This window comes from Oculina patagonica, chromosome 7, assembly GCF_052425735.1.
Source record: "Oculina patagonica isolate OP01 chromosome 7, crgOcupat, whole genome shotgun sequence".
In the NCBI taxonomy this organism is placed as follows: Eukaryota; Metazoa; Cnidaria; class Anthozoa; order Scleractinia; family Oculinidae; genus Oculina; species Oculina patagonica.
This window is the reverse complement of record NC_135764.1, coordinates 14,951,956-14,974,908: the sequence shown is the minus strand read 5'-3', so window position 1 is coordinate 14,974,908 and position 22,953 is coordinate 14,951,956. Positions and strand designations below refer to the sequence as shown.

The 22,953-nt window shown below is 37.4% G+C and overlaps 1 protein-coding gene across 2 annotated transcripts; it reads left to right on the top strand.

Annotated features, from left to right (window-relative positions):
• The first annotated feature begins 60 nt into the window (after positions 1-60).
• On the top strand, positions 61-22,736 carry LOC144661736 (splicing factor 3B subunit 1-like). 2 transcript variants are annotated; one of them, XM_078522555.1, is made up of 32 exons: positions 61-131; positions 218-288; positions 553-617; positions 1,473-1,518; positions 2,196-2,294; positions 2,807-2,921; positions 5,823-5,908; positions 8,544-8,625; positions 9,074-9,159; positions 9,636-9,837; positions 10,259-10,312; positions 10,862-11,205; positions 11,682-11,780; positions 11,953-12,048; positions 12,520-12,723; positions 13,439-13,516; positions 13,609-13,695; positions 14,377-14,459; positions 14,569-14,756; positions 15,174-15,319; positions 15,752-15,898; positions 16,376-16,501; positions 16,989-17,114; positions 17,453-17,548; positions 18,089-18,271; positions 19,356-19,448; positions 19,737-19,822; positions 20,320-20,505; positions 20,996-21,268; positions 21,653-21,869; positions 22,113-22,187; positions 22,597-22,736. In XM_078522555.1, the coding sequence occupies exons 1-32, from the start codon at positions 92-94 to the stop codon at positions 22,678-22,680; spliced, it is 3,963 nt and encodes a 1,320-aa protein (XP_078378681.1). In that variant the 5' UTR covers positions 61-91; the 3' UTR covers positions 22,681-22,736. The 2 variants fall into 2 exon arrangements, with proteins under 2 accessions (XP_078378681.1, XP_078378682.1); XM_078522556.1 differs by lacking the exons at positions 61-131; positions 218-288; positions 553-617; ... (1 more) ...; positions 2,196-2,294; positions 2,807-2,921 and adding an exon at positions 3,002-5,220.
• The last annotated feature ends 217 nt before the right edge of the window (positions 22,737-22,953 follow it).

The window sequence follows — 22,953 nt, the reverse complement described above, 5'->3', positions numbered from 1 at the left end:
GAGTCACGTAACATCTCCCTCATCCGGGCATTTCTCTCTTTCTGACTTTCGCTGAATTGTGGGTAATTCCGTCGTCTGGACGTAAAACAAGATGGCCGCGTTAGCGAAAGCCCCGCGGACAACATATGAAGGTAATAATGTCTCCTTTATCTTTTATAACACATCCATTTTAGTGTTTGAATGAATCCTTTAATAAACGATACTCTTCTCCCTTTAGATATAGAGAAGCAAATTCAACAATTACAAGCCCAGAGATCTAATTTGCCCAAGGTTGACGTCGGTGAAAAAGTAAGCGTGAATGATCTCACTTTACATTACAACTTTGATTTCCGTTTTGTTTTACACCAAGGAACACGTTTCTCTGTTTCACGATTGTACAGGAAGATTTTGAAGTAAAGTTCTTATAATTTGGTTTGTGTATTCCGTGTTTTAAGTTTAGGTAGCTGCGAAAATCTCATTAATGGAAGTAACGTGTAGTGTCAGACTAGATCATGGAAATTGTATTGATCAGAAGCTAAAGTAATTGACATCTTTTTGCCATGTCTACTTCAGGTTGGATTAGCTGCCGTTGGCGAAGGAAGATATGATACCGACATTTATGGCTCGGGTGGCGATAGGTAAGAATGTTAAAATATCTAGTCCAATTGTAGGCTAAACTGTAGAATACCGGGCCACTAATTTGCATCTCATTGAATTTGAATGGTTCCTTTTGTTTCTACTATGCTTCGTTCTTAAAGCGTTCAGAGATATGTAAATAAGTGGCCTGGTATTGTAAAATCGCTCCGTTTTTCTTGATTTTTTTTTACATTGTGTTGGTTTAGCACTGCATAAACACGTAAAAACATTGTATACTGTGGAAATTAAAATGCAATTGGATGCTAAAAAGACTTTAAATGCCGTGTCAACGAAAAGATTAATGTACAGCTACTTTAACTGAGGCCTTCCAAGGGGTTTTGGCAACAGGCGACAATCATGTTCCACAGCACCGGCAGCTGACAGAAAATAGCACTGAAAGGGTGTTTATTTGTGACAGCGACAACATTTTCCTCACCAAATAGGCGACAGGTGCGTTGGAAACGAGCGACAAAGCGACATCAGTATCCCCCTTGGAAGGCCTTGTAACTGTGGCCAGTTAAGCACAGAAGGACAATTAAGTTAATAAATGTCACAGCAAATTTTGCAATTTTTGCCAATTATATTTAGCTGTAGTGTTTAAAGTGCAGTACATTTCAATTTGCCTGACTAGAACTTTAGATGGACTTGACAAATTTTGAAACCAGCAAAATATCAGAAGTACTCAACGATACATATCAACCCTCATTTTGTTGTTGTTTAAACATGGAATAGTATAAATGAAGATAAACAATTGTATCATGGCCAAAGTTATGGTTATGATATATAGATTAATACATAATAAAATAATTTATTTGAGAAGGATGATTTCTCTTTTACTGATGTTCAATACATTTCAGGTTTGAGGGCTATTCTGCTGATATTGCTCCAAATGAGCAAGAGGAGGTGAGTCAAGATCTTTTCCCTCTAAAAATCATATACAACATGTAGGGAACTGTCTTGGTGTAACACCAAATTCTTAGTTGGTCTGGAATATTATACCTGTCCTATGCAACTCTTTGACCTATACAACATATTAATCAATTAATTTTTACTAACCAGCAAATCCCTGAAGGGAAACTGAGTGGATGAAAAAGGTGTATAGCAATCTGAAAGCTGTAACAAATGTTGTTTTTTCAAGATTAAGAAGAAGCACATTTTATTTGCTTAAAACAAACATCACTCTTTCACTTCAAGTGCAACCCTCCAAGTTAAGACCATTTTAGTTGCCATGGCGACTAAAATTTTGGAGCTGGCGACTAAATTAGATCTGAAGTCGCCAGCCTGGGACTAAAATTGAGAACAAGGATTGAAAGCGTGAGCTTAATGTAGTGACTAATTTTTTTCACTGGCGACCAAACTTGAGCAGTTGGTTGCCAAATGGCCACTAAGGAAAAGAATAAACTTGGAGGGTTGAAGTGAAATTTCTGTATTGCTTTGGCAACAAAATGAGAACGATCACAAACACTTAGACTAGACTGGTTTACTTTAACCATTTGAACCATTTTGTACTATGCACATTTACACATACACCACGCTGGTGTATATATATTATAACACTCTGGATTATTTCATTGTGACAGGATGAAGATGACTATTCCACCACCATTATGCATCCATCAAGAAACAGTTACACAGCTCCGACTGCACTTTTGAATGACATAGCAAAGTCTGCAGAGCATGTAAGTATACATCACATTTACTTCCAAAACCTTTCAGGAAGGTGGTGGAGAGAAAAAATACTAGGTTATTGGTCAAAGCTATTTGACTTGATCTTTGGTCAAAGTAATCACCTGTTCAGGCTCTTTATACATAAAAAACTAAAATTATGTAGGGATGCAGCTAACAAATAGCTGAGTCCAGCCAGCTCTTCTGGTCTCTACACTTTCACAATTACCCAAAATCTTTGTTTTCTTGTGAAATTTCAGCCAGTGAAAAGCTTTCTTTCTATCAGTGAAATTAGCAGAGAGCTGGCTCTTAGCTACATCCCAGATTATGTATAATAGGGCAACGGAATATACACTAGAAGTAATAGAAACACATCATTCTGACTAGTAACTTTGCATCATTAATAAAAAAATATTAATTGCTGGCTGCTCATGAATGGATTTTGCAGTTTGTTTCGTACTAGATTATGCAAAGTATTAGTGTAAAATATTTTAATTACTTCAATTTCTTCCACTGCCTTTTTTAGGTGGATCCATTTGCACAACACAAACAGCCAACAATTGCTGACCGTGAAGATGAATACAGGGCAAGAAGAAGAAATATGGTCATTTCACCTCCCAGACATGATCCATTTGCAGATGGTAGGTGTCAGATGAATTTTTTTTTTGTTTTTCTCCTGTCACATTATCTTTTATTGTAATTAATTTTTTGTAGTTACACCTTAATATCTTAAATTACACATGTATATGTGTTTTTCACTGTAATAGGCGATTTGCATGATGACATCATTTGACTACAACTACCAGAATCCTTCGCTTTTTCTTTTTATCATTCTAATTAGAGCAATTGTTTGTCAAACCCCACTGCGGATTCAAAATTTAAATAACAAAAGAAAAGCGAAATGAATTCTAGTAGTTGTAGTCAAATGACAACATCGTGCAAATGTGCTATTGATTAAGTAGTCAACAAAGATGTCCATTTAAATTATTTTGTTGAGATCAATGGTTAGGCACAGGAAAAAATTACAAGTTAGCAAGGGAAAGCAGATTTTTTTTACAACAATCTTTGTTCCAGTAAGTTTGACTATATTGCCAAGATGTTCTGTACTCGAGTCTGTGCAATCCTGTATGAGCCAGATTTTACAATTCAAACATGTTTTCTATTAGCTCTGAAATTGTCTGATCTTATTATGTGGCAAGGTTTGCCATAATGTATCAGGAAAATTTGTATTGTACCTGCCTTATTCATAAACTGGAAATCAACCAATGGCAAACATTTTCATTTTACAATACTTGCTTCAAAACCTTTTGTGTTTTTCACTTGTAATCTAATACATTGTGGTGTTTATTAACTAATTTTTTTGGTTCAACAACACAAGGCAAGAAATCTTTTTGCCAAGAATCAGTATAACAAGTCAATTATTCCTTGCAACACTAGCAAGTTGGGGTTACCAACATAAACCACTTTATGTGTCAGTGATGACCAACCTTGTTACCAACATTAATTTCTTGCATATTTTGTGATGCTACCATCTTCTATTGTTTGATGTGGCCACCATTTCTTACCAATATTAGTCATAACATTGCTACTCATACCAGTCAACTGGCATTTACCATTTACTATTATCTAAAACAATAACGTTTTGCTAAAATAATTCAAAATTCAATTGGTTTCTGGCAAAAGGCTTCCTTGTCTTTGATGTATTGTTGGGCTGGCTTTTGGAGCAGTTTTTGATTGACCACGCAATTATGTTTGTTGATCTGCTGTGTTTTTTGTTTAAAACACTTGTGCAATTGATCAATCTGTCAGAACAAACATCCTCCTGGTACTTTCTCAGCTAACTGAGTGCAGAACCAAACCGGTAAAGTTGAGAATTGGCTCAAGCTCCCATGCTTGTTACTTGTTGTAAGATTTTACTCTCTTTTTATCATTGATCAATGCACTACTTGAGTGCTTTGTGACTGAAACTCTTGGCTTGGTTCTGCAGCAGTCATTCAAAAGCTGCTCCGCATAATACATGAGTATAGTATTAAAGAACTGTTGACTTCAATATACTTACTCCTGAACCCCTTTTTTCCATTCAGCGGTGAGTACTGGAAACTTCGCTCATCATCTGCGCAAAATAAATTCAGGAGTAAATGACTAATTGTTGGTTGTTTACAAATATTTCCAATCAAGTCTGAGTATTGGTTGTATCTATGGCTGGCTGAGATGAAAGCCTTTTGTATACAAACATTGAAACAAAATATAGTACAAAAAGGTTTCTAAACTAAGTATTCAATTACTCCAAGGTTTCAAATATGCCATCTTTTGCTTTCATTGGAGTAAAGTGAGAGAGATTTGAATCATTTACAGTACTACTGGTAGTTCAATTTAAACAGAAGACATTCAGAAGACTAGTTGGCTATTCCAAATGCAATTTGGAGTTTTTTTGTTTTATTTCACACATGCATCCACTTTCTTAGGAAGCCCTTCCATCCTCAGATCGTTTATGTTTTCTTTTCCTGTAATTTATCCACTTAAAAGGTGGTTTACATTGAATTTCAATTGTCTTATATGACTGTCAAATTGATTCTAAGGATCATCTTGGTTTTGTGTCTGAAACTGATGAAGAGTATCTTGCCTTTTTCTGAGGCTGAAAGGGTTAAAATGAAACTACAATAATTTGTGCATTCACACATTTGAGGATTTACATGCAAACAGCAAAAAAGATCTTTATTTCCTAAAAAAAGAACTAAGTTCTCAGTTTTGTAGGAAAAGGAAGTAAAATACTGTAAAGTAATAGAGATTACAAAATCCAGTACTCATACTACACAGTGGTCGATTACTGACCTCTGAAGAATTATTTATATTAGGAGAAGAGCTTGGTTTTATCAACTAACTCCATGCCAGGATACGACGCCAGTGAGTGGTACAACTCATCACAAGACTAGCCACTGGGTTGGTGTTACCTTGCCGCAGCCACCTTTCCAGACAATAAATTAACTGTACATGTGTTACTGTGTTTTGTATATTTGTGATTTGTCTTTTACAACTAGCAGCTTAGTATTAAAAGAGAAGCTTGCTGGTCCTGAAAGCTCTTGTAAAAAGCAGTTACAACTGAACTGCTTCTGTAAAGACTTAGGGACTGGCAAGCAATTTGTAAAGAGGGTGCAATTTTTTTTTAGAAAATTGTATTATATTGAATCTAGACTTGCCTATGACATTATTAGAACTTTTAAACGTGATTTTCTTGATTTTGTTTTACTAAGCTGCAATAGACCTCTTTAGCTTTGTATGTTTGTTGTCCCATTTCAGATCACGTGGTATTACCCTTGAGAATACCCTTTTTTCTTAATTCAAGCAATTCACATGGAAATGAATGAATAATTTCCAGATAGACAAAGGAACGATTCTCTGGAAAAGATCACATGATCTGAAATGGGCAACTTACATGGGTAGCTGAAGAGGTCTAGAGTAATACAATGTTATCATGTAGTGTTGTTAGAGAATTTGCAAAGAGCTAATATGGTCTTTGTTTTTTTCTATTTTTATTTTTCTAGGTGGTAAAACACCTGATCCATCTTTATTAAAAAATGTGCGGACCTATAAGGACATTATGCAAGAACAGGATCTTCAAAAAGATCAGGTTTGTCTTAGCAGAAAAGAAAAGTAAATGACTACTAATGATTTCTATTTAATTTTTTGCAAACAATAGTATGGTAACTGAACATTGGAAGCTTAAAAACAGAAATATGTATTAGTGCTTGTCTGAAAAGTCATTTTCAATATCTTTTCAAAACATTGTTCCAATCATAAATGCTGCTTTTATTTGAGGGAGGCATTAAATCGGATAAGCTGTGGCCTGCCCTTTGCCCCAAGTAAGACCCATCTCCTCTGGCTCTTTCATCACTGTTCTCTGCCAGGTGGTTTTTGGCCTGCTTCTTTTCCTCCCCATAGTTGAAGTGCATCTAATGGCAACTATGTGTATCCTGACATTGGGCATCCTTAGGACATGACCAAGCCAACGTAACCGGCAATTCTTAATTCTTAAGGGAAATAAAAATCAAACCGATTTGGAACACTTTTTAACCAAAAATAAATTTAAACCAAAACATAATATACAATACATAGAAAAAAAATATTGATTTACCCTTTTTTGTTTGCTGGAAATGTATTTATTTCATACCTATCATTTTTAACATTCCTAATCCCAGGTCATCAGACTGTTACTACCTGTACATATTTCAGATCGATCTTTGAAGTTTGTGAGCTGTTGTTTTTAGTGCAGAATGCACTATTGTGATGGTTTGGTGGGTTGGCGTTTGCTAAACCCCTAAACCACTAAACCACTAAACCACTAAACCACTAAGCCACTAAACCGCTAACGCGGTGTAAACTTTTAATCACCAATTAATTAATTAATATCAATTAATTAATTATTTCTGTAAAGGGGGGAGGGGATGGAGAGCACCTGACCGTGTGCCCTTGGTAAATCGGGGAGTCCATTACGATACTTACAATTGAAGAACTCAAGGTATATATTTGTTTCAGAAAGCACTATGCTCTCCTTGTGGTACAATTCTTTCTGGAAAAAATACTTTGTGCTAAACGCATGCGCAGATCAGTCTTCATCACGAACATTGCGTTTTTCTTCTGCAGAAGGATTCGTGTAGACTCCGTGGCCCCAAGTTAAAACCACAAATTAATTGAATTAGACAGTAAGGCGTCATAGCAGATCATGTGAAATATTTCTTGATATGGCAATGCTGTTTTCTTAGAAAAGGTGATCTAGCATCTCATAATTAATTGATAACCTGATAACATCTGTGTTATAATCAATGTCGCCTTCTTTGCAGAAAATAAATCACGTTACCATAAACATCATGTTACATCCGTTTTTGACAAAAACAAAAGTATGTTACATGTTTTTGACAAAAACAAAAGTATCTCGTTTGCTGTTTCAATAACAAACTGAAATTCAAGCTATCGAAAATTAAAATAACAGTGACGTGTTTAGAAATTTTGTATTAAAGCCTAACGTGGTGTGCTTTTCAATGCGGTTGAATTCCTGTAGAATCCGTGGCGTTAATTTAATTAGACTTAAAAGGCATCACAGCGATCTGCGAGAAAAAAACAACAATATCATGTTACATCCGTCACTTCCTTTCCTTTTATTTGTTCTCCATCGGTTGAACTAACCTCCGTTTTATTTTGTAAAACCTCTGCCGCTTTAGTGTTTGAACATGCTTTCGTGACGGTTCCGACATTTCTTGAAAGAAATCTTCACACTACGTGCTTCTCGGCTTCATGCTTGAGTGAGCGTGTGACGTGTTCACAGCGCTTTCGTAAATCGTAATTAGGTATGCAAAAACTTGCACCGGGATTTTCGGCGTGAACACCTGATAACCAGGAAACAAATATCCTAGCTGTACTGCGTTTTAAAAACCCTTTCGAAAAAGATGTTTTTTGATTAGATTTGTTCTTTAGTTTTGAGAATCGTCTTTCGTGCAGTTTAAACCGTAACTTAATTAAATTAAACAAATGTCATCGATGTCGCCGTAAAACAAACAAAAAACAAGAGTTTCATGTTACGGCATTTTCAAGGAAAACAAAAGTATTTTGTTACAAACGAACGAAAGTGTCGTGTTACGTTTGCAAAGATTAACGTAAGGAACACCTAGGAAAGAATACAAGTAGCCTGTGAACAGTTTTTCCGAAAGTAAAGTAAAGCAAATAAACACGAACATATATAAAACATCATACTTTCAATTGTTCCATATTGCATTCTGCACTTACCAAATCATCGAGATTTTTTGATGTTTTTGAAACAGCATATATCATAAATGATTATTTGTCATTTTGATATGTTTTAGTTACTTTTTTAGTTAGTTAACAGGTGAAGAGCCATGTAAATTGATACATTGTTAATAAACCGCCATTGTTATCATCATCATCATCATCATCATCAAACGTGATTCTTTGTAGATGCCAAACTACTGGGCCACCAGTAAATTATGTTACCCTCGTTAAATAAAGTCTTTATTATTATTATTATTATTATTATTATTATTACAAACCCAAAATCATACTAACAAACAGTAGACATTCCAAGTATTTTACAAATACAAAAGGCAATCAGATGAAGAGAGGAATAAGGAGAGAATACCTCGCCCATCACTCATTTCCATCCACAGCCATCCCCTTTGAGATTTTCACTAAGAGACAGCTTAGGGATGAGTCATTTAACAAACTAATGGTATGTTTGTATGCTTCATTTGTAGGCGGAAATTTTCCGTCATCTCAGGGATCAAGCAGCATCTGGGGAATTACAAAAGGCTCAACCTGCGGCAGCCTCAAAACCTGGTGTGTTAATGCTTTCATCAATCTTGAACTCAAAATTGTTCTCTTTAGCTGTTGTCCCATGTTGTTTAAGAATTTTGTACATCGTAAAGACCATACCCCCAATTCAACAATTATTGATGAATATAAGTTTGTTATTTATTGTCATTGCCTATCTCTTAGGTAAAGTCTTGCTCATGTAGGAAAAACCTGATGTTAACAAATCTTTAGAATTCAGCAATTGTTTTTGTAATAAACTTATTCTAAAACTACATGTATTATCTTTAATGAGCATTTCTTCCTTGATTGGGAAAAGAAAGTGACATGAAAGACAAATCACTACTGACGATGTCTATTTCAGTTTGTGTTTTACCAAAGAGTTGGGAGATGTGTCCGAGTGTAAGTGTTTGAAGTGATTATCTTCCCAAAGCTGAGGTTGTTAAATTGTTGTTTGTTTGTTTTTTTTTTTTAGAGAGAAAGCGCCGGCGATGGGACCAGCAGGCCTCTGGGGATGAAACACCAGCAAAGAAGAAGTCTTCTAGTTGGGATCAGGCTGAGGTAGGAAACAAATTCTTTCACAGGGATTTACTGCTTTTTAGAAACGTGTTCAAGAGACTGGACATAAGCAGCTGAATTCTGGGCAGTATGTAATAAGCACTTGATTGCCAAAGTTTTTTACGCGCTTCGTGCATGAAACTCTGAGTAACTGTCCGTGAAGTTTCTATCTTTAATTATTGTATTCCGCTCTGCATGTATTTGCATCGAGCACTTCTACGATTGTGTGAAACCTTTTACATTTTTCTTTGTTTTTTTTTTTTTTTTTATACTTTATACTATATATTTTGGGATAAAAGTGTCTAAAACATTAGGGTATTTGTTAGTGATTTTATCAACATGCTCAGAAATATTAAATGGGTCAACTGACTGTCCAGTATGTCAAACAAAACAGTAACAAGTTGTTGGACCATGGGCACTGTGTGGGTCAAGTGCTATTTGAGTTATTAATTTGTGTTGTTTTTCCTTATTGAACACAGATGGCAACACCTTCTGCCAGTCGATGGGATGAGACACCCGGGCGTCCAAAAGGTTCAGAGACTCCTGGAGTCACTCCCCACAGACCTGGCTCTGAGACGCCAGGGGCAACCCCAAGTACAAGGATATGGGAGTCCACACCCAGCCATGTGACCCCTGGACATGCCACGCCCAGTGCTACACCTGGCGGCAATACAACACCAGGTGAGGTCACTTAGTTGCTGTATTTTGCTACTACTTGGTCATGTTAACGTGTTGTTGAGTTCAAGACATTCATAAATGGAGGAATGTCATTGAATTGAATTTCCTGTCTGAGCAATAAAAGGTTCCCTTAGTTATGAAACATCACTTAATCAATGGTCTAGTAAATCCTCAAATTTTATAGCCCTGTTTAAAGAAAACGCTATCATCAGGCTGTCTCCTTTTGCTTCACCTTTTCATCAGAAACACAATCTTTCTCAGTCCAGAACAAAAGTGGACTTTTGGTGTTTGAAATTTATTGCTCTCAGAGTTTTCAAGTACTTGATGACAAAAAAAGTTATTTCATAAGCCTTTGAAGTAAGTGTGAAGTCATTTTTTCAGGTCATATTTGTGTTTGTCTAATGGTAAAGGTTTGTATTGTTAGGTATTTCATCAACAAGGAGGAATCGCTGGGATGAGACTCCAAAGACAGAGAGAGGTTTGTTTTTTTTAATTTCTATTTGTTTCACAACCTTACCATTTGAAAAAATTGCTGTTGTGTTTGAAATAATCTGTTACAGTTTGTAACAATAACTGTCCTTACTGCTTTGTATAAGTTTGTGTCATTAGCCTTGGGAACAGTTGGTTTTTCGTCATTATTGTCTTGAGATGATCATATCCATCATTTCCCTGGCACGAGCTGTCTCTCTGAGGACAGACTCTGCCGAGCACAGATATCTAACAACAACAGCTTTATTTCCCCTTTGGTCTTATGGATATATTTACAAGTACAAAATTAGTAATAAATAAAGATAGAAAAAGGGTTCTGACTGCCTGAAATAACTAGAAAATTAAAAAGGGCAGGCAACCAGACTTAAAAATATATCAATACAAGTTTAGGATGGTACACACACACAACACAGAAAACACAGTGTTCAGTGAACACAGAACACGGTGTCAAACTCACTAATACAACCTGACTTAGGAGGGTTTAACTATATATCCCATATATCCCATAATAAATAACTGACTGTTCTTTTCTTAAAAGGTGAGACGCCAGGTCATGCCACTCCAGGCTGGGCAGAGACGCCCAGAACAGACCGCACTGGTGCTGAGACACCAGGAGCCACACCCACTCCAGGCAGCAAGCGACGATCCAGATGGGATGAGACTCCTGCCAGTCAAATGGGTGGTACAACTCCTATGATTGGCACCAGTGGAGTGACCCCCGCTGGGCCTGCCGCTATGCAGATGCAGACACCCACACCAGGACAGATGGCCATGACACCGGAGCAGATGCAGGCATATCGCTGGGAGAGGGAAATTGATGAAAGGAACAGATACCTTTCTGATGATGAACTGGATTCATTCTTTCCAAAAGAAGGATACAAGGTCTTTGTCTTGCACATACATTTCTAGTTATCTTGGTAAATGTCATGCAAACATCATGTGGCAAAGTGTCTACCATAGGACACCACATCTGTTAAGTTATTGTCTACAGAATAAATTAAGAGAGCTAAAACACTCCTTTTCTCGACTCTGATCTGTAGCTAAGTGTAAGTTCACCAGATCCCTTTTAGCTGACATTGTCGCAGCACTTTCTGCTTCTAAGTTGCAATGCATCAACCTTAGCTGAAATGGCATCTTTTAGAAATCCCATTGTAGTATTCTGCACACCTGTGTGCCCTAGGAATGGATGAGATTTTACCCTGCTATGCATCAGATTTAAGATGGTAGAACTTGGGCTCGTCAGTGGCAGCTCTTTGGCAAAATATTTGAATAATACAATCTTTATGAACTACACGGTTATTGCTTCTACTGCAATAAATTGAAATGTTTGTAAACTTGACTTCTATGTTATTTTGCAGATTCTTGAGCCACCACCTGGTTATCAGCCCATCAGAACTCCTACGCGCAAGCTGACGGCTACACCAACTCCCATAGGAGGCAGTGGCTTCTTCATCCAGGTATGGCATACTCACATTCTCTGTGATTGTTCACATTAATTATGAAACTGTATTTGTCGGTAGGTTCGAAATCAATTTGTATCTGTAGAAAACCCTGTTTTTTTTTCTAATAAATGGCCTTGAATGAAGTATTAATGACAGGTGTCACTTTTTCTTTCCTTGTTTGATGCAGCAAGAAGACAGATCAGCCAAACTAGTTGAAGATCAACCTCCTGGTAATTTGCCGTATTTGAAGCCTGATGATGTACAGTACTTTGACAAGTTATTGGTAAGTGGGAAGACTGCTGAACAAATTTTTGAGCAATCTTTGATCTGTTTAAGTTGTCGCTTTTGTGTGGGTGTATGTTTCAGTGAGTAAGTGTAAGATAAATTTGATCTTGCATTTACACTTTTGACATGATCTGGTAGTTCCTTGTGTTTCATCATCTGTTCATGTTTGTTGTTTATGTGTTGTTTAGAGTTGCCTGTAACTCTTTCCATTTTTTCTCGGCATATTTCTTTATTTCGGTGTACCTCAAACTTGAAATGCAATTGGAGACATGAACAGTTGGCTGCTGTATTATTAAGCAACTGAGATTATGGCTAATCCCATTGTATTGGAGACAAAACACAAGGATGATGAGCAGAGATGAACCTGGACCCTTGTGTTCAATAGGCAACTGTGCCTGTCAGAAGCACTTTACAGGTTTGATATCTGTGCAGTACCATTAACGATAATTTTATTTGTCTGTATTCACAGGTGGATGTTGACGAGAGCACTTTAAGCCCAGAGGAGTTAAAGGAAAGAAAGATCATGAAACTTCTTTTGAAGATCAAAAATGGCACCCCGCCCATGAGGAAGGCTGCCCTGCGTCAGATCACAGACAAAGCACGCGAGTTTGGAGCAGGTCCACTGTTTAATCAAATCCTTCCTCTACTCATGTCGCCAACACTTGAAGATCAGGTAAGCTGCCCAATGATCAAAGCTTGTCGAGTGTTGAGTTGCAAGGTTGTTGGCTTGTACTGACCACAGTTTGTCTTGAGATCTCAACTGTGTCCTCATGTTTATCAATGAAGTCGTACTCCCTTCAAATCTTGAAATCCGTGATGCAGCTTTTTAATAGAAGCTTGAGACCATTTTAGTTGGCATGGTGACTAAAATTTTGGGACTGGCAACTTAATTGGAACCAAAGTCGCCAGCCTGTCAACTTAATTTGAGAAAAAGGGCTGAAAGCATGAGCTTAATTTAGCAACTAAAATTTTTCACTGGCGACCAAAGTTGAGCAGTTGATGGCCAAATGGCAACTAAGTAAAAAATAAACTTGGAGGGTTGCAGCAGCCAAGTAATCTCTTGCTGTTTAAAGGCTTTGTTTATAATTTGACTGTTGTCAGAAGTTATTGCTTCACATCACATGCCATGTCACTGATATTAACATTCTGATACATGTAAATACACTGCAGTGTTTAAAATTATTCAAACAAACTATGACAGCAAGTGTTAAATTTATGGCTTAATACTTTTGTCCTCAATAAGTATTATAATTAATAAACTGAAAAGTATTTTCAAGCCTTATATTTTTTTTCTCGTTACAATTCAACAAAAGCAATCCTTCTATGAAGTTGATTGATACAGTGGTTAATTCCTCTCTCGCTAACAAGTATAAATTTTCTTTCTTTAGGAACGTCACTTGTTGGTTAAAGTAATTGACAGAATCTTGTACAAGCTAGATGATCTTGTTAGACCATTTGTTCACAAGGTAAGTTGTTAGTTTTCTTGTCTTCGCATTTTTATCCTGCATTGTCAATTTATGTCTCACTCAGGGATTAAACAGTGTGTCCTTCCCTTTAGATCCTTGTGGTTATTGAGCCGCTGTTGATTGATGAAGATTACTATGCAAGAGTTGAAGGACGTGAAATTATTTCCAATTTGGCCAAGGTTTGTAGCACGTCAGAGTTCTCTTTACTGATCTCCATATATATATATTTATGTAGGAATGCTTTTTTGTGGCTATTTTTTGGTAATCATTTTCTAAGTTCTCATGAACCCAATTAAGTGTTGTTTAAAATCAAGACTGGTCAACTTTGTAAGTCTCAGTGGTATACTTTGTTAGTCTCAGTAGTTATTTTGACAAGGCCATTTTTTTTAATTAAACAGAAATCATCATCAAAGACATCATTGCATGAAAATGACAAGGAAAAAAGCAATTCTAAACACTAAATGCCACACAAGGCAACAGCACTAATTTAACAAACCCAAAAGTGACTTAAACAATGACCAATGAATGTGACACTACCAATAATAAGCAAATCCTAAGCATGTAGACAAGAGATTGAGAATCAAGACTACCTAGAGCGTGCAAGACGCAGACTGGCAAAGGGCTGGATGGGCGAAAATAGCTGTTGCTCGTATTGCAAGGAACAGAAATTGAGTCACAGGGACTGGCATGACCCTTGACATCCTAACCATGGCCCAGCCCCCACTTCAGTGTGAGAGAGCCTCATTTCTGTTTCTTTCCCAAGCTCAGCTGACCAGAAAGCCATATAGCTAAAGATAAAGATATGTTTTGTTTGCTTTGCTGGATAGAGGACATAATTTTTTATTTCTATCCTTATTTAGGCTGCTGGTTTGGCAACAATGATCTCAACCATGAGGCCTGACATTGACAACATCGATGAGTACGTCCGTAACACTACAGCAAGGTAAACACACTTGTAATACCAGTGAAAATTAAGCTTGCGAGTTGCAAGCTTAATTTGAATGTTTTCCGTACTGTTCAGAAAACTCACTGTTTTTATTTATTCATTGCAGAGCCTTTGCTGTTGTAGCTTCTGCTCTTGGTATTCCTTCCCTTCTGCCTTTCTTAAAGGCTGTATGCCGCAGTAAGAAGTCTTGGCAAGCGCGTCACACTGGAATCAAAATCGTTCAGCAGATAGCTATTTTGATGGGATGTGCTATCCTGCCTCATTTGAGGAACTTGGTGGAGATTATTGAACATGGTAAGATAGATCAGTAAATAGAAGCAAACTATAGCAGTGAGAGAAATGGAAAATCCAAGTTGCCTTAATTTTCTAAGGATTTAATTTTCCTCTGTTGTAGCTCTTTTCAATATTTCTACCATGTTCATGAATGTTTTTTCCAACTCTCTACACTCATAAAGTGGTGATATTGAGTTACCTCTGCCGAAATCATTTACATTAGCGCTTTAAAGCTTGTGTTCTGGGACAAAATAATCAGAAATAGTAGACAAAATAAAAGACAAAATCAAACTGGTTTAAAACATTTTATTATAATCAAGTTTAACCCACAACATAGGAACTGTGATGAATAATTTCCAGGGTTAAGTGTTACATTGTTATTGCAGATAAGTGAATCAGTCTGGACATGACTGACACATTTGTTTGCTGTCTTGTTAGGCTTGGTTGATGAACAGCAGAAGGTTCGAACCATCACTGCTCTTGCCTTGGCTGCTCTTGCTGAAGCTGCTACACCTTATGGTATTGAGTCATTTGACAGTGTCCTGAAGCCCCTGTGGAAGGGTATCAGACAGCACAGAGGAAAGGTAAATATCCAGCAATCAAACTTCTTTTTACCTAGACTGCACACAATCTCCTTTTCCCCTTCAAAACCGAGTGGCTTGTGTAAACAATTATTTGGGTAATCCAACATTCACAGCTCTCAGCATTGCTGCTTTCCTCTTGTTTGTTCCACTGAGATTTCTAGAAATAAGTTAGAGACTTCTTCAGTTTGTTCTTTATTTCATAGTAGAGAGATTAAGCATTATGTTTATTTTCCTGTTAAAAGGCTAAGGCTGGCAAATAATTGTCATTGAGGCCAACCTATACTTGTTAGTCCTTTTTTATCCCCACTTCCAATACAATCGCATGCACCAATACAAACATTTAGTTACCATAAAAATATCTTTTGGCTTGAGTGGTAGAGATTGTTAAAATGCTGAGATTGTTGAATGCTAAAACCAATCATTTTATTCCAGGGTCTTGCTGCCTTTCTCAAGGCCATTGGTTACCTCATTCCACTCATGGATGCAGAGTATGCCAACTACTACACAAGGGAAGTGATGTTGATCTTGATTCGTGAGTTTCAGAGTCCTGACGAAGAAATGAAGAAGATTGTGTTGAAGGTAACATGATGATTCTAGATATTACATGTAGCTGGTGTAATTCCTCAAAACTGGCTCTCTTAGCCTGTTCAAGACAAGTTGATTAGTTGTTGAAATAACAATGTTTAAAGGAACATAACTTTTATCAGTGGATTGTTTATTTGTTGCTGAATGTTTTATGCTACGTTTAAGATGGTTACAAGCCCCTTGAACCGCTGAATTACTGGTAATAAACTTTTTGGTCCAAATCTGACCACTGGAAAACTCACTGGGGCTCTTACTTTTATCAAAGTAAAGGCTTCTCATGATGTATTTTTAGGTCGCTGCATCTTTCTAAAATATTTTGCTAAATAAGCCAGTATATTTCATCCTTGCTTATATATGCTACACACTAAATTCTAAAAAATTCTGTACTAGTGTCCAAAACATTTTTGTAATAACTTGTACAAGGCATTGCAAATTTTGTTGTAATAAAACTGTGACTTGTTTGGTTTTCAGGTAGTGAAGCAGTGTTGTGGAACAGATGGTGTGGAGCCTCAGTACATCAAAGATGAAATTTTACCAGATTTCTTCAAGCATTTCTGGCAGCACAGGATGGCACTAGATAGAAGAAATTACAGACAGGTAAGTAGGGTTCATCGCATGCTTGAAATTTGTCTTCCTTTGGCATTATAAACACATTGTTTAATGACACTGGGCATGACACAATTGGGACCTTCAGATCAGAGTGTGAGATCAAGCGTGACTTTCAAATATCAATCCAGAGCCCCCACCCGGCTATCTCCATGATTTTGTTGTGAAATGTGACAGTCAAAGGAATAAGCACTGCGTTTGAAAAATCTACTTGTACTCAATCTCATAGTCGTACTTGGATCTGAAGGTCCCTATAAATAAGAGATCTTACTAGTTTTGTTTTTTATGTGAAAACAGGAAGATTACTTTCTGTTGCTGCAAAGAACACCTTTGATTTTTAAGTTATTTTTTTCCCCCTGTATTTTACTCAAGTCCCAGTCTAACAACTGGCGAATTCCAATTCCCCTGCTTTCTTTATAGTTCACTTTTGAAGGTTGCAAATGTCATACTAAATACATGCATTTTACAAATTTGACAGCTTGTTGATACAACAGTGGAATTGGCAAACAAAGTGGGAGCATCAGAGATTATCAACAGAATAGTGGATGATCTGAAAGATGAAAATGAACAGTACAGAAAAATGGTCATGGAAACAATTGAAAAAGTAAGTTCTACGACTACAGTTGTAACAATAGTACACTTTGTTATGAGGTGCAAGAAGAAATTTTATCTGGTATTTGTGCAAAATCACAGTTACTGTAAGATGTGGGACTACACCTGTAACTCCTCATTTTGTAGAATTTTCAAAGGAATTCCATTGCTCTACCATTGCACCCAGCTATCAGCTTCCTATCATCAAGATATATTTGTTTAGCTCATGCAATCATGGCAAAGTAAATAAGAGCACCTCTTTTATATCTGTAATATTGCTGTTTTGTTTGTTTGATTGTTTGTCTTGTTCAAAATCTGGCTATTGCTAATTATAATTATTTTGTGTCATAGACCATGGGGAACCTTGGTTCATCTGATGTGGATTCCCGTCTGGAGGAACAGCTTATTGATGGTATCTTGTATGCCTTCCAGGAACAGACACAAGAGGTAAATGTTGTCCTTATCCACTGGGGCACAACTGTTACTACCCAACCTCTAACTGTGGCAGTTCATAACGTTTTTGCAATCATATTGAGCCGCCATTTGGTGAGCCTTGTATGGCCCAGGTCAAAGTACAAGGTGTAACTTTTTTTGTGAAATGGCGGCATTACCAGAATCACAATAAAAAATAGAATTCAAAGACGGTGTCTGTCTAGAGCTAGTGAACACCAGTTCAATAATACCCAAGAGTGATAATAGTGCATCACTTGGTTACCCCCTGGTAAAAGGAGCTAAGGGTACCCCCAGGCAAATGAAGCCCCTTTCCCATAACAAAGTACCCTTGGGTAAGAGGAACTAAGCTCACTATAATGGGTTAGGTACTTACTGGTAAAAAAAAGTTAAACTCCCAATTACAGGGTTCTAAAAGTTAAACTGAATTGTGTTCTTTTGTTGAAAAATGCTTTTTGAAACCTTGTGTTGTTAGTGCCCTCATAATTGCAGTCCACAAAAACTGACTCTGTTATTTTAACTTTTTGTTTTTCACAGGACATTGTAATGTTGAATGGTTTTGGTACAGTTGTCAATGCACTGGGTAAGCGTGTCAAGCCATATTTGCCACAGATCTGTGGTACTATCCTGTGGAGATTGAACAACAAGTCAGCAAAGGTCAGACAACAGGCTGCTGATCTCATATCTAGGATTGCACAGGTCATGATGACTTGTGGAGAGGTGAGAAACTGGTTTCCTTATAATTATTTACTGCATGGCGAATTACACAGGGTTTTCAAAACAAGCCAGTGACCGCCAGAATTCCATCTGCAATTTGACTATATGACTCTCGTTACTCTAGTTGTAGCAATCAGCTCTCAAAAAACATGCTTTGCATCAAAGCTGCCTACTCTTCCAGTTGCCAACTACTTCAAAACATTTGAAAACCCCTGGGTAAACGTTTAGGCCGTGTTCCAACATACTGTAATGGCCCATTAGGCTGGAGCTTACCTGGTCTCTATTGCATGAAGTGTCCAGGAGAATTTCATTCTCCCATAGATGGAATGCTAGTCCTTGCAAAGTTTATCCCAGCATTAAATTTGTCGGTACCCATTTTTTTCACTTGAAGAAAGGCACCTTGAGAGTTAAATGTCTTGTGCAAGAACTCGACAGAGTACCCTAGCCAGGGCTCAAATCCATATCACTTGATCCGGAGTACACTGCACTAACCATTAGGCCTATCATTATAATAATAATAATAATAATAATAATAATAATAATAATAATAATAATAATAATAATAATAACGGTTTATTGGTAACATTTCTACAGAGTAGCTCTACATTTACCAATTAACTTAACCCTAACCTAACAAATAAAATGATATTTACAATTAAAATTCTATAATTATCATTAAATTACTGTGTACTACTATGCTATATTATACTATATACATTTATGCGTTTAAAAAATTACTATACTATATACATCTAAGAGAAAAATAAAAATAAAAAGCTACAGGAGATCAATCTGTTAATTTAGTTTTCTTCAAAAGGAAGCGCTTTGCTTCCCTGCAAAATGCATTATGGTCCACAGTGTTTTTAAGGTTCGTTGGGAGTTTGTTAAATAGGGTAGCGGCGTGATCTTGAAAGGTGTTAGGTGTTATTATCACTGACCGTTATTATAACTATGCTGACAATGCACAAATTTAAGCTGGCATTGAAGCTGTAATTTGTAAGGAAGTATAAGTAATGGTAATGAGCATCTATTGAATGTCAAATGTCCAGCTGGTTACTTACTGTTGAAATTATTGTTATTGTCACAGGAGAAGCTGATGGGTCACTTGGGTGTAGTGTTGTATGAGTACCTGGGAGAAGAGTACCCTGAAGTACTTGGCAGTATCCTTGGAGCCCTCAAGGTTAGTTGAACGAGAAGTAGTAAATAACTGTTTAAATTAAAACAGCTACATAAGTCAACAAAGGTTTTGTGATTCTCCATTTTTGCTTATTAGTTTCTATTTTGACCGAGAAAATATTTCTAAAACTCGGAAATGTGAAGAAACACCGTCAGACACTCAGAACAGGTTATATTACGTGAAAAGCTGAAAAATATTTGTTGAATTTCAGTTCATGTGGGAGGAATACTGTCAGGGAACTTGGTTAATTTCGTGGTGTACTAATGATCTTTATTGCTGTTTTGTTTGCAGGCAATCGTCAATGTTATTGGAATGAACAAAATGACTCCACCCATCAAAGATTTGCTTCCAAGACTAACACCCATTCTAAAGAACAGGTGGGGTGCTTCTCTTATAAATTTAAGACATGTACTGTACAAGTCCATATTCTTGGTAGCCTTCTGTTATCACTAATTGTTCATTGTGAAAATCTTGATTATGTTAATTTTCTGAATCAGGTTTTGAGGTAGGGTTATTCCGTTAAGTGTGCATTTTCGCCTGGTGGCTCATCAGGCTGGAGTTTATCCCAGTTTCCATAGTGTTAAGCGACTAGGGGTACTTCTACTCTCCCTGGATGGAATGTAGTCCATTGAAGGGTTACCCCGAACATTATATTTGTCAGTACTTATGTTGATACTCTTGGATAGAAGGAGCCACAAAAAAGTTGTGTCTTATCTACGAACACAAGGCATCAAACCTGGCCACGGACTGCTTGATCCAGAGTCCAGTATGCCAACCTCTAGGCCACCATTCCTCCACTTTGTGTCAGTGATTATTGGACAAGTAAAATGCCCACATCCTCAAGCTAATGCTAAGCTGCTTGCTTGTTTTTCAGACACGAGAAGGTACAGGAGAACTGCATTGACCTTGTAGGCAGGATCGCAGACAGAGGAGCGGAACACGTTGGAGCTCGTGAATGGATGAGAATTTGCTTTGAGCTGCTGGAACTGCTGAAGGCTCACAAGAAAGCTATCAGAAGAGCTACTGTCAACACATTTGGTTACATTGCCAAGGCTATTGGGTAAGTTATGCAATCTGTTTGAGTAGCATTAAGCGACAAGCAATTATCTGTACTCCCTCCTGGATGGTATGCTAGTCCCCCAACACCTGGGTGGAGAGAGGCACTATATAAGCATCTCCACCCCCCCCCCCCAAAAAAAAAAAAAAAAAAAAAAAAAAACACAATGACAGACCCCAGCAAGGGCTCGAACCTGGACCGCTTAATCCAAATTTAAGTGTGCTGACCATTAGGTCTCCGCATCTCCCACCGCTTGCATTTGGCATCACCAAAATTACTCTTGCTACAAAGACAGACTAGATCAACTCTGCCACTAAGTGATTGTAGTATATAATTAAATTATCGCAAGGTTTTTTTTCTTTCTTTCGGTTTAAAGAAATACTGACTGCATAATATACTGCTCTATTAGTTGTAGTTTTCCGACCACTTATTAGTTTTCCTGTTGAATCCTCAATAAGTTATTTTGTTCTGACATGGTTTAACTTTTGTTCAGTCCCCAGGATGTACTCGCCACACTGCTAAACAACCTTAAAGTACAGGAGCGTCAAAACAGAGTGTGTACCACGGTGGCAATCGCCATTGTCGCCGAAACATGCTCGCCATTTACTGTTCTCCCTGCCCTCATGAATGAGTACCGTGTGCCAGAGCTGAATGTGCAAAATGGTGTACTAAAGTCTCTCTCGTTCTTGTTTGAATACATTGGAGAAATGGGCAAAGATTACATCTACGCTGTCACGCCTTTGTTAGAGGATGCCCTTATGGACAGGTTAGAGAATGAGACCTCTGTGTATTACACGAGGCAATTATATGTTACAGTTAGCTTAAAAATCAGAAATGGAATACGCGTTTGAAAAATCTCCTATCTCTCCATTTTAAACAGTCCACCTCAAATGATTAAGTTTCCACTACGCGATTTAAGGGGATCGATGTTTTGCATGGTTTTAATGTGGACGAGACGTAAAACCTCCTAAAAAACATAAACACAACGTTTTGATATCGCTATTCTGATCAACTGGTAGTTGTTTATTTGTAAGACACAAGAGACATAACATAAGAGAAGTAGAAACTCGTACAAATCACAGATAAAATCGTTTTATCTGTACAGCTCAGAATGGACACTAAACCTTACCATGTTTTATGTCCTCTCCAGGGACTTGGTTCATCGACAGACAGCTTGTGCAGCAATAAAACACATGGCCCTGGGCGTGTCAGGGTTTGGATGTGAAGATGCCCTTACTCACCTCATGAACTATGTGTGGCCTAACATCTTTGAGACTTCGCCTCATGTTGTTAACGCTGTTGTGGAGTCTATTGAGGGAATGAGAGTAGCTTTAGGACCGTCTAAAGTACTCCATTACTGTCTACAGGTAAGCTGTCTATATCTATTTGATCAGTGACATCCACCTTCCAGCCTTCACTGTGAACTTTGATACCAACAAAGCCCCAAGCAAATCGATACGCATATTAATTTCATTAGTGTACTGTTGTTAGTTTATATTAATAATGTTTGTAACGCGCATGTGAAAACGTATGTTGAATTTGCACGATATAAATAACCTTGGTCAAGCTTTATCAAGTCTCTGATCCGTTTGTACTTTCTTCTTTTTCAGGGAATGTTTCACCCGGCACGAAAAGTTCGAGACGTCTACTGGAAGATTTACAACAGCTTGTATATTGGTTCTCAGGTAAAACTATCACGAACTTTTAATCTTCTTAATACTTGCAAGTTTAAATTCAGAAGTCGCTATGGTAATTTGCCTTACGTCGTTACAGAATTGATACACACCTGTTTACCGCAAGAGAGCAAAACCCCTATAGCCAACTCTTTCATAAGCCTCCCCGCCCCTGTGTCTTTCCCACTTCTCCCTTGCCTAGAATATAGCTCTCTGCAAAACAGGGCAATGTTAAAGAAGTTGACTTCTTTGTCTCTCCTTTTTGCTCTCGATTACCTCCGTGTACTTCTATTGACCCTATATTACGTTTGCCTTTGATGGTCTGGTCAGGCCTTTTAATCTCACAACCTGCCTGTCTGGCGGTGTACTAATTTATCATTGAGAAATTACCTTCTGATCACTATTGTTTGTCTTGTTTCAGGATGCGTTAGTTGCAGCTTACCCGACAGCACCCAGTGACGAAAAGAACCATTTCTCTCGATCAGAACTGTCGTATTTCCTGTGACCTGATACTGATTCACTTGCGATGAGGACAAGAAACCATACAGAACAGTACCAAAACCAGCAGCTCTTACGCTTATTAATTTAAGTTTTTAACTAATGTAGAAAGCGTGCCAAGCCTCGACTATTTTGTACATAGCAGGACAGTAAATGTTAATTCTCGTATCTAGTGTTTTTCAAGTCTTTTGCGTTCTTCCTGAGCATAGATTCTCAATACTAGTTTCTCAATACTAGTTTCCACATATTGCTTATGGTATTAGTTCTCAATACTAGTTTC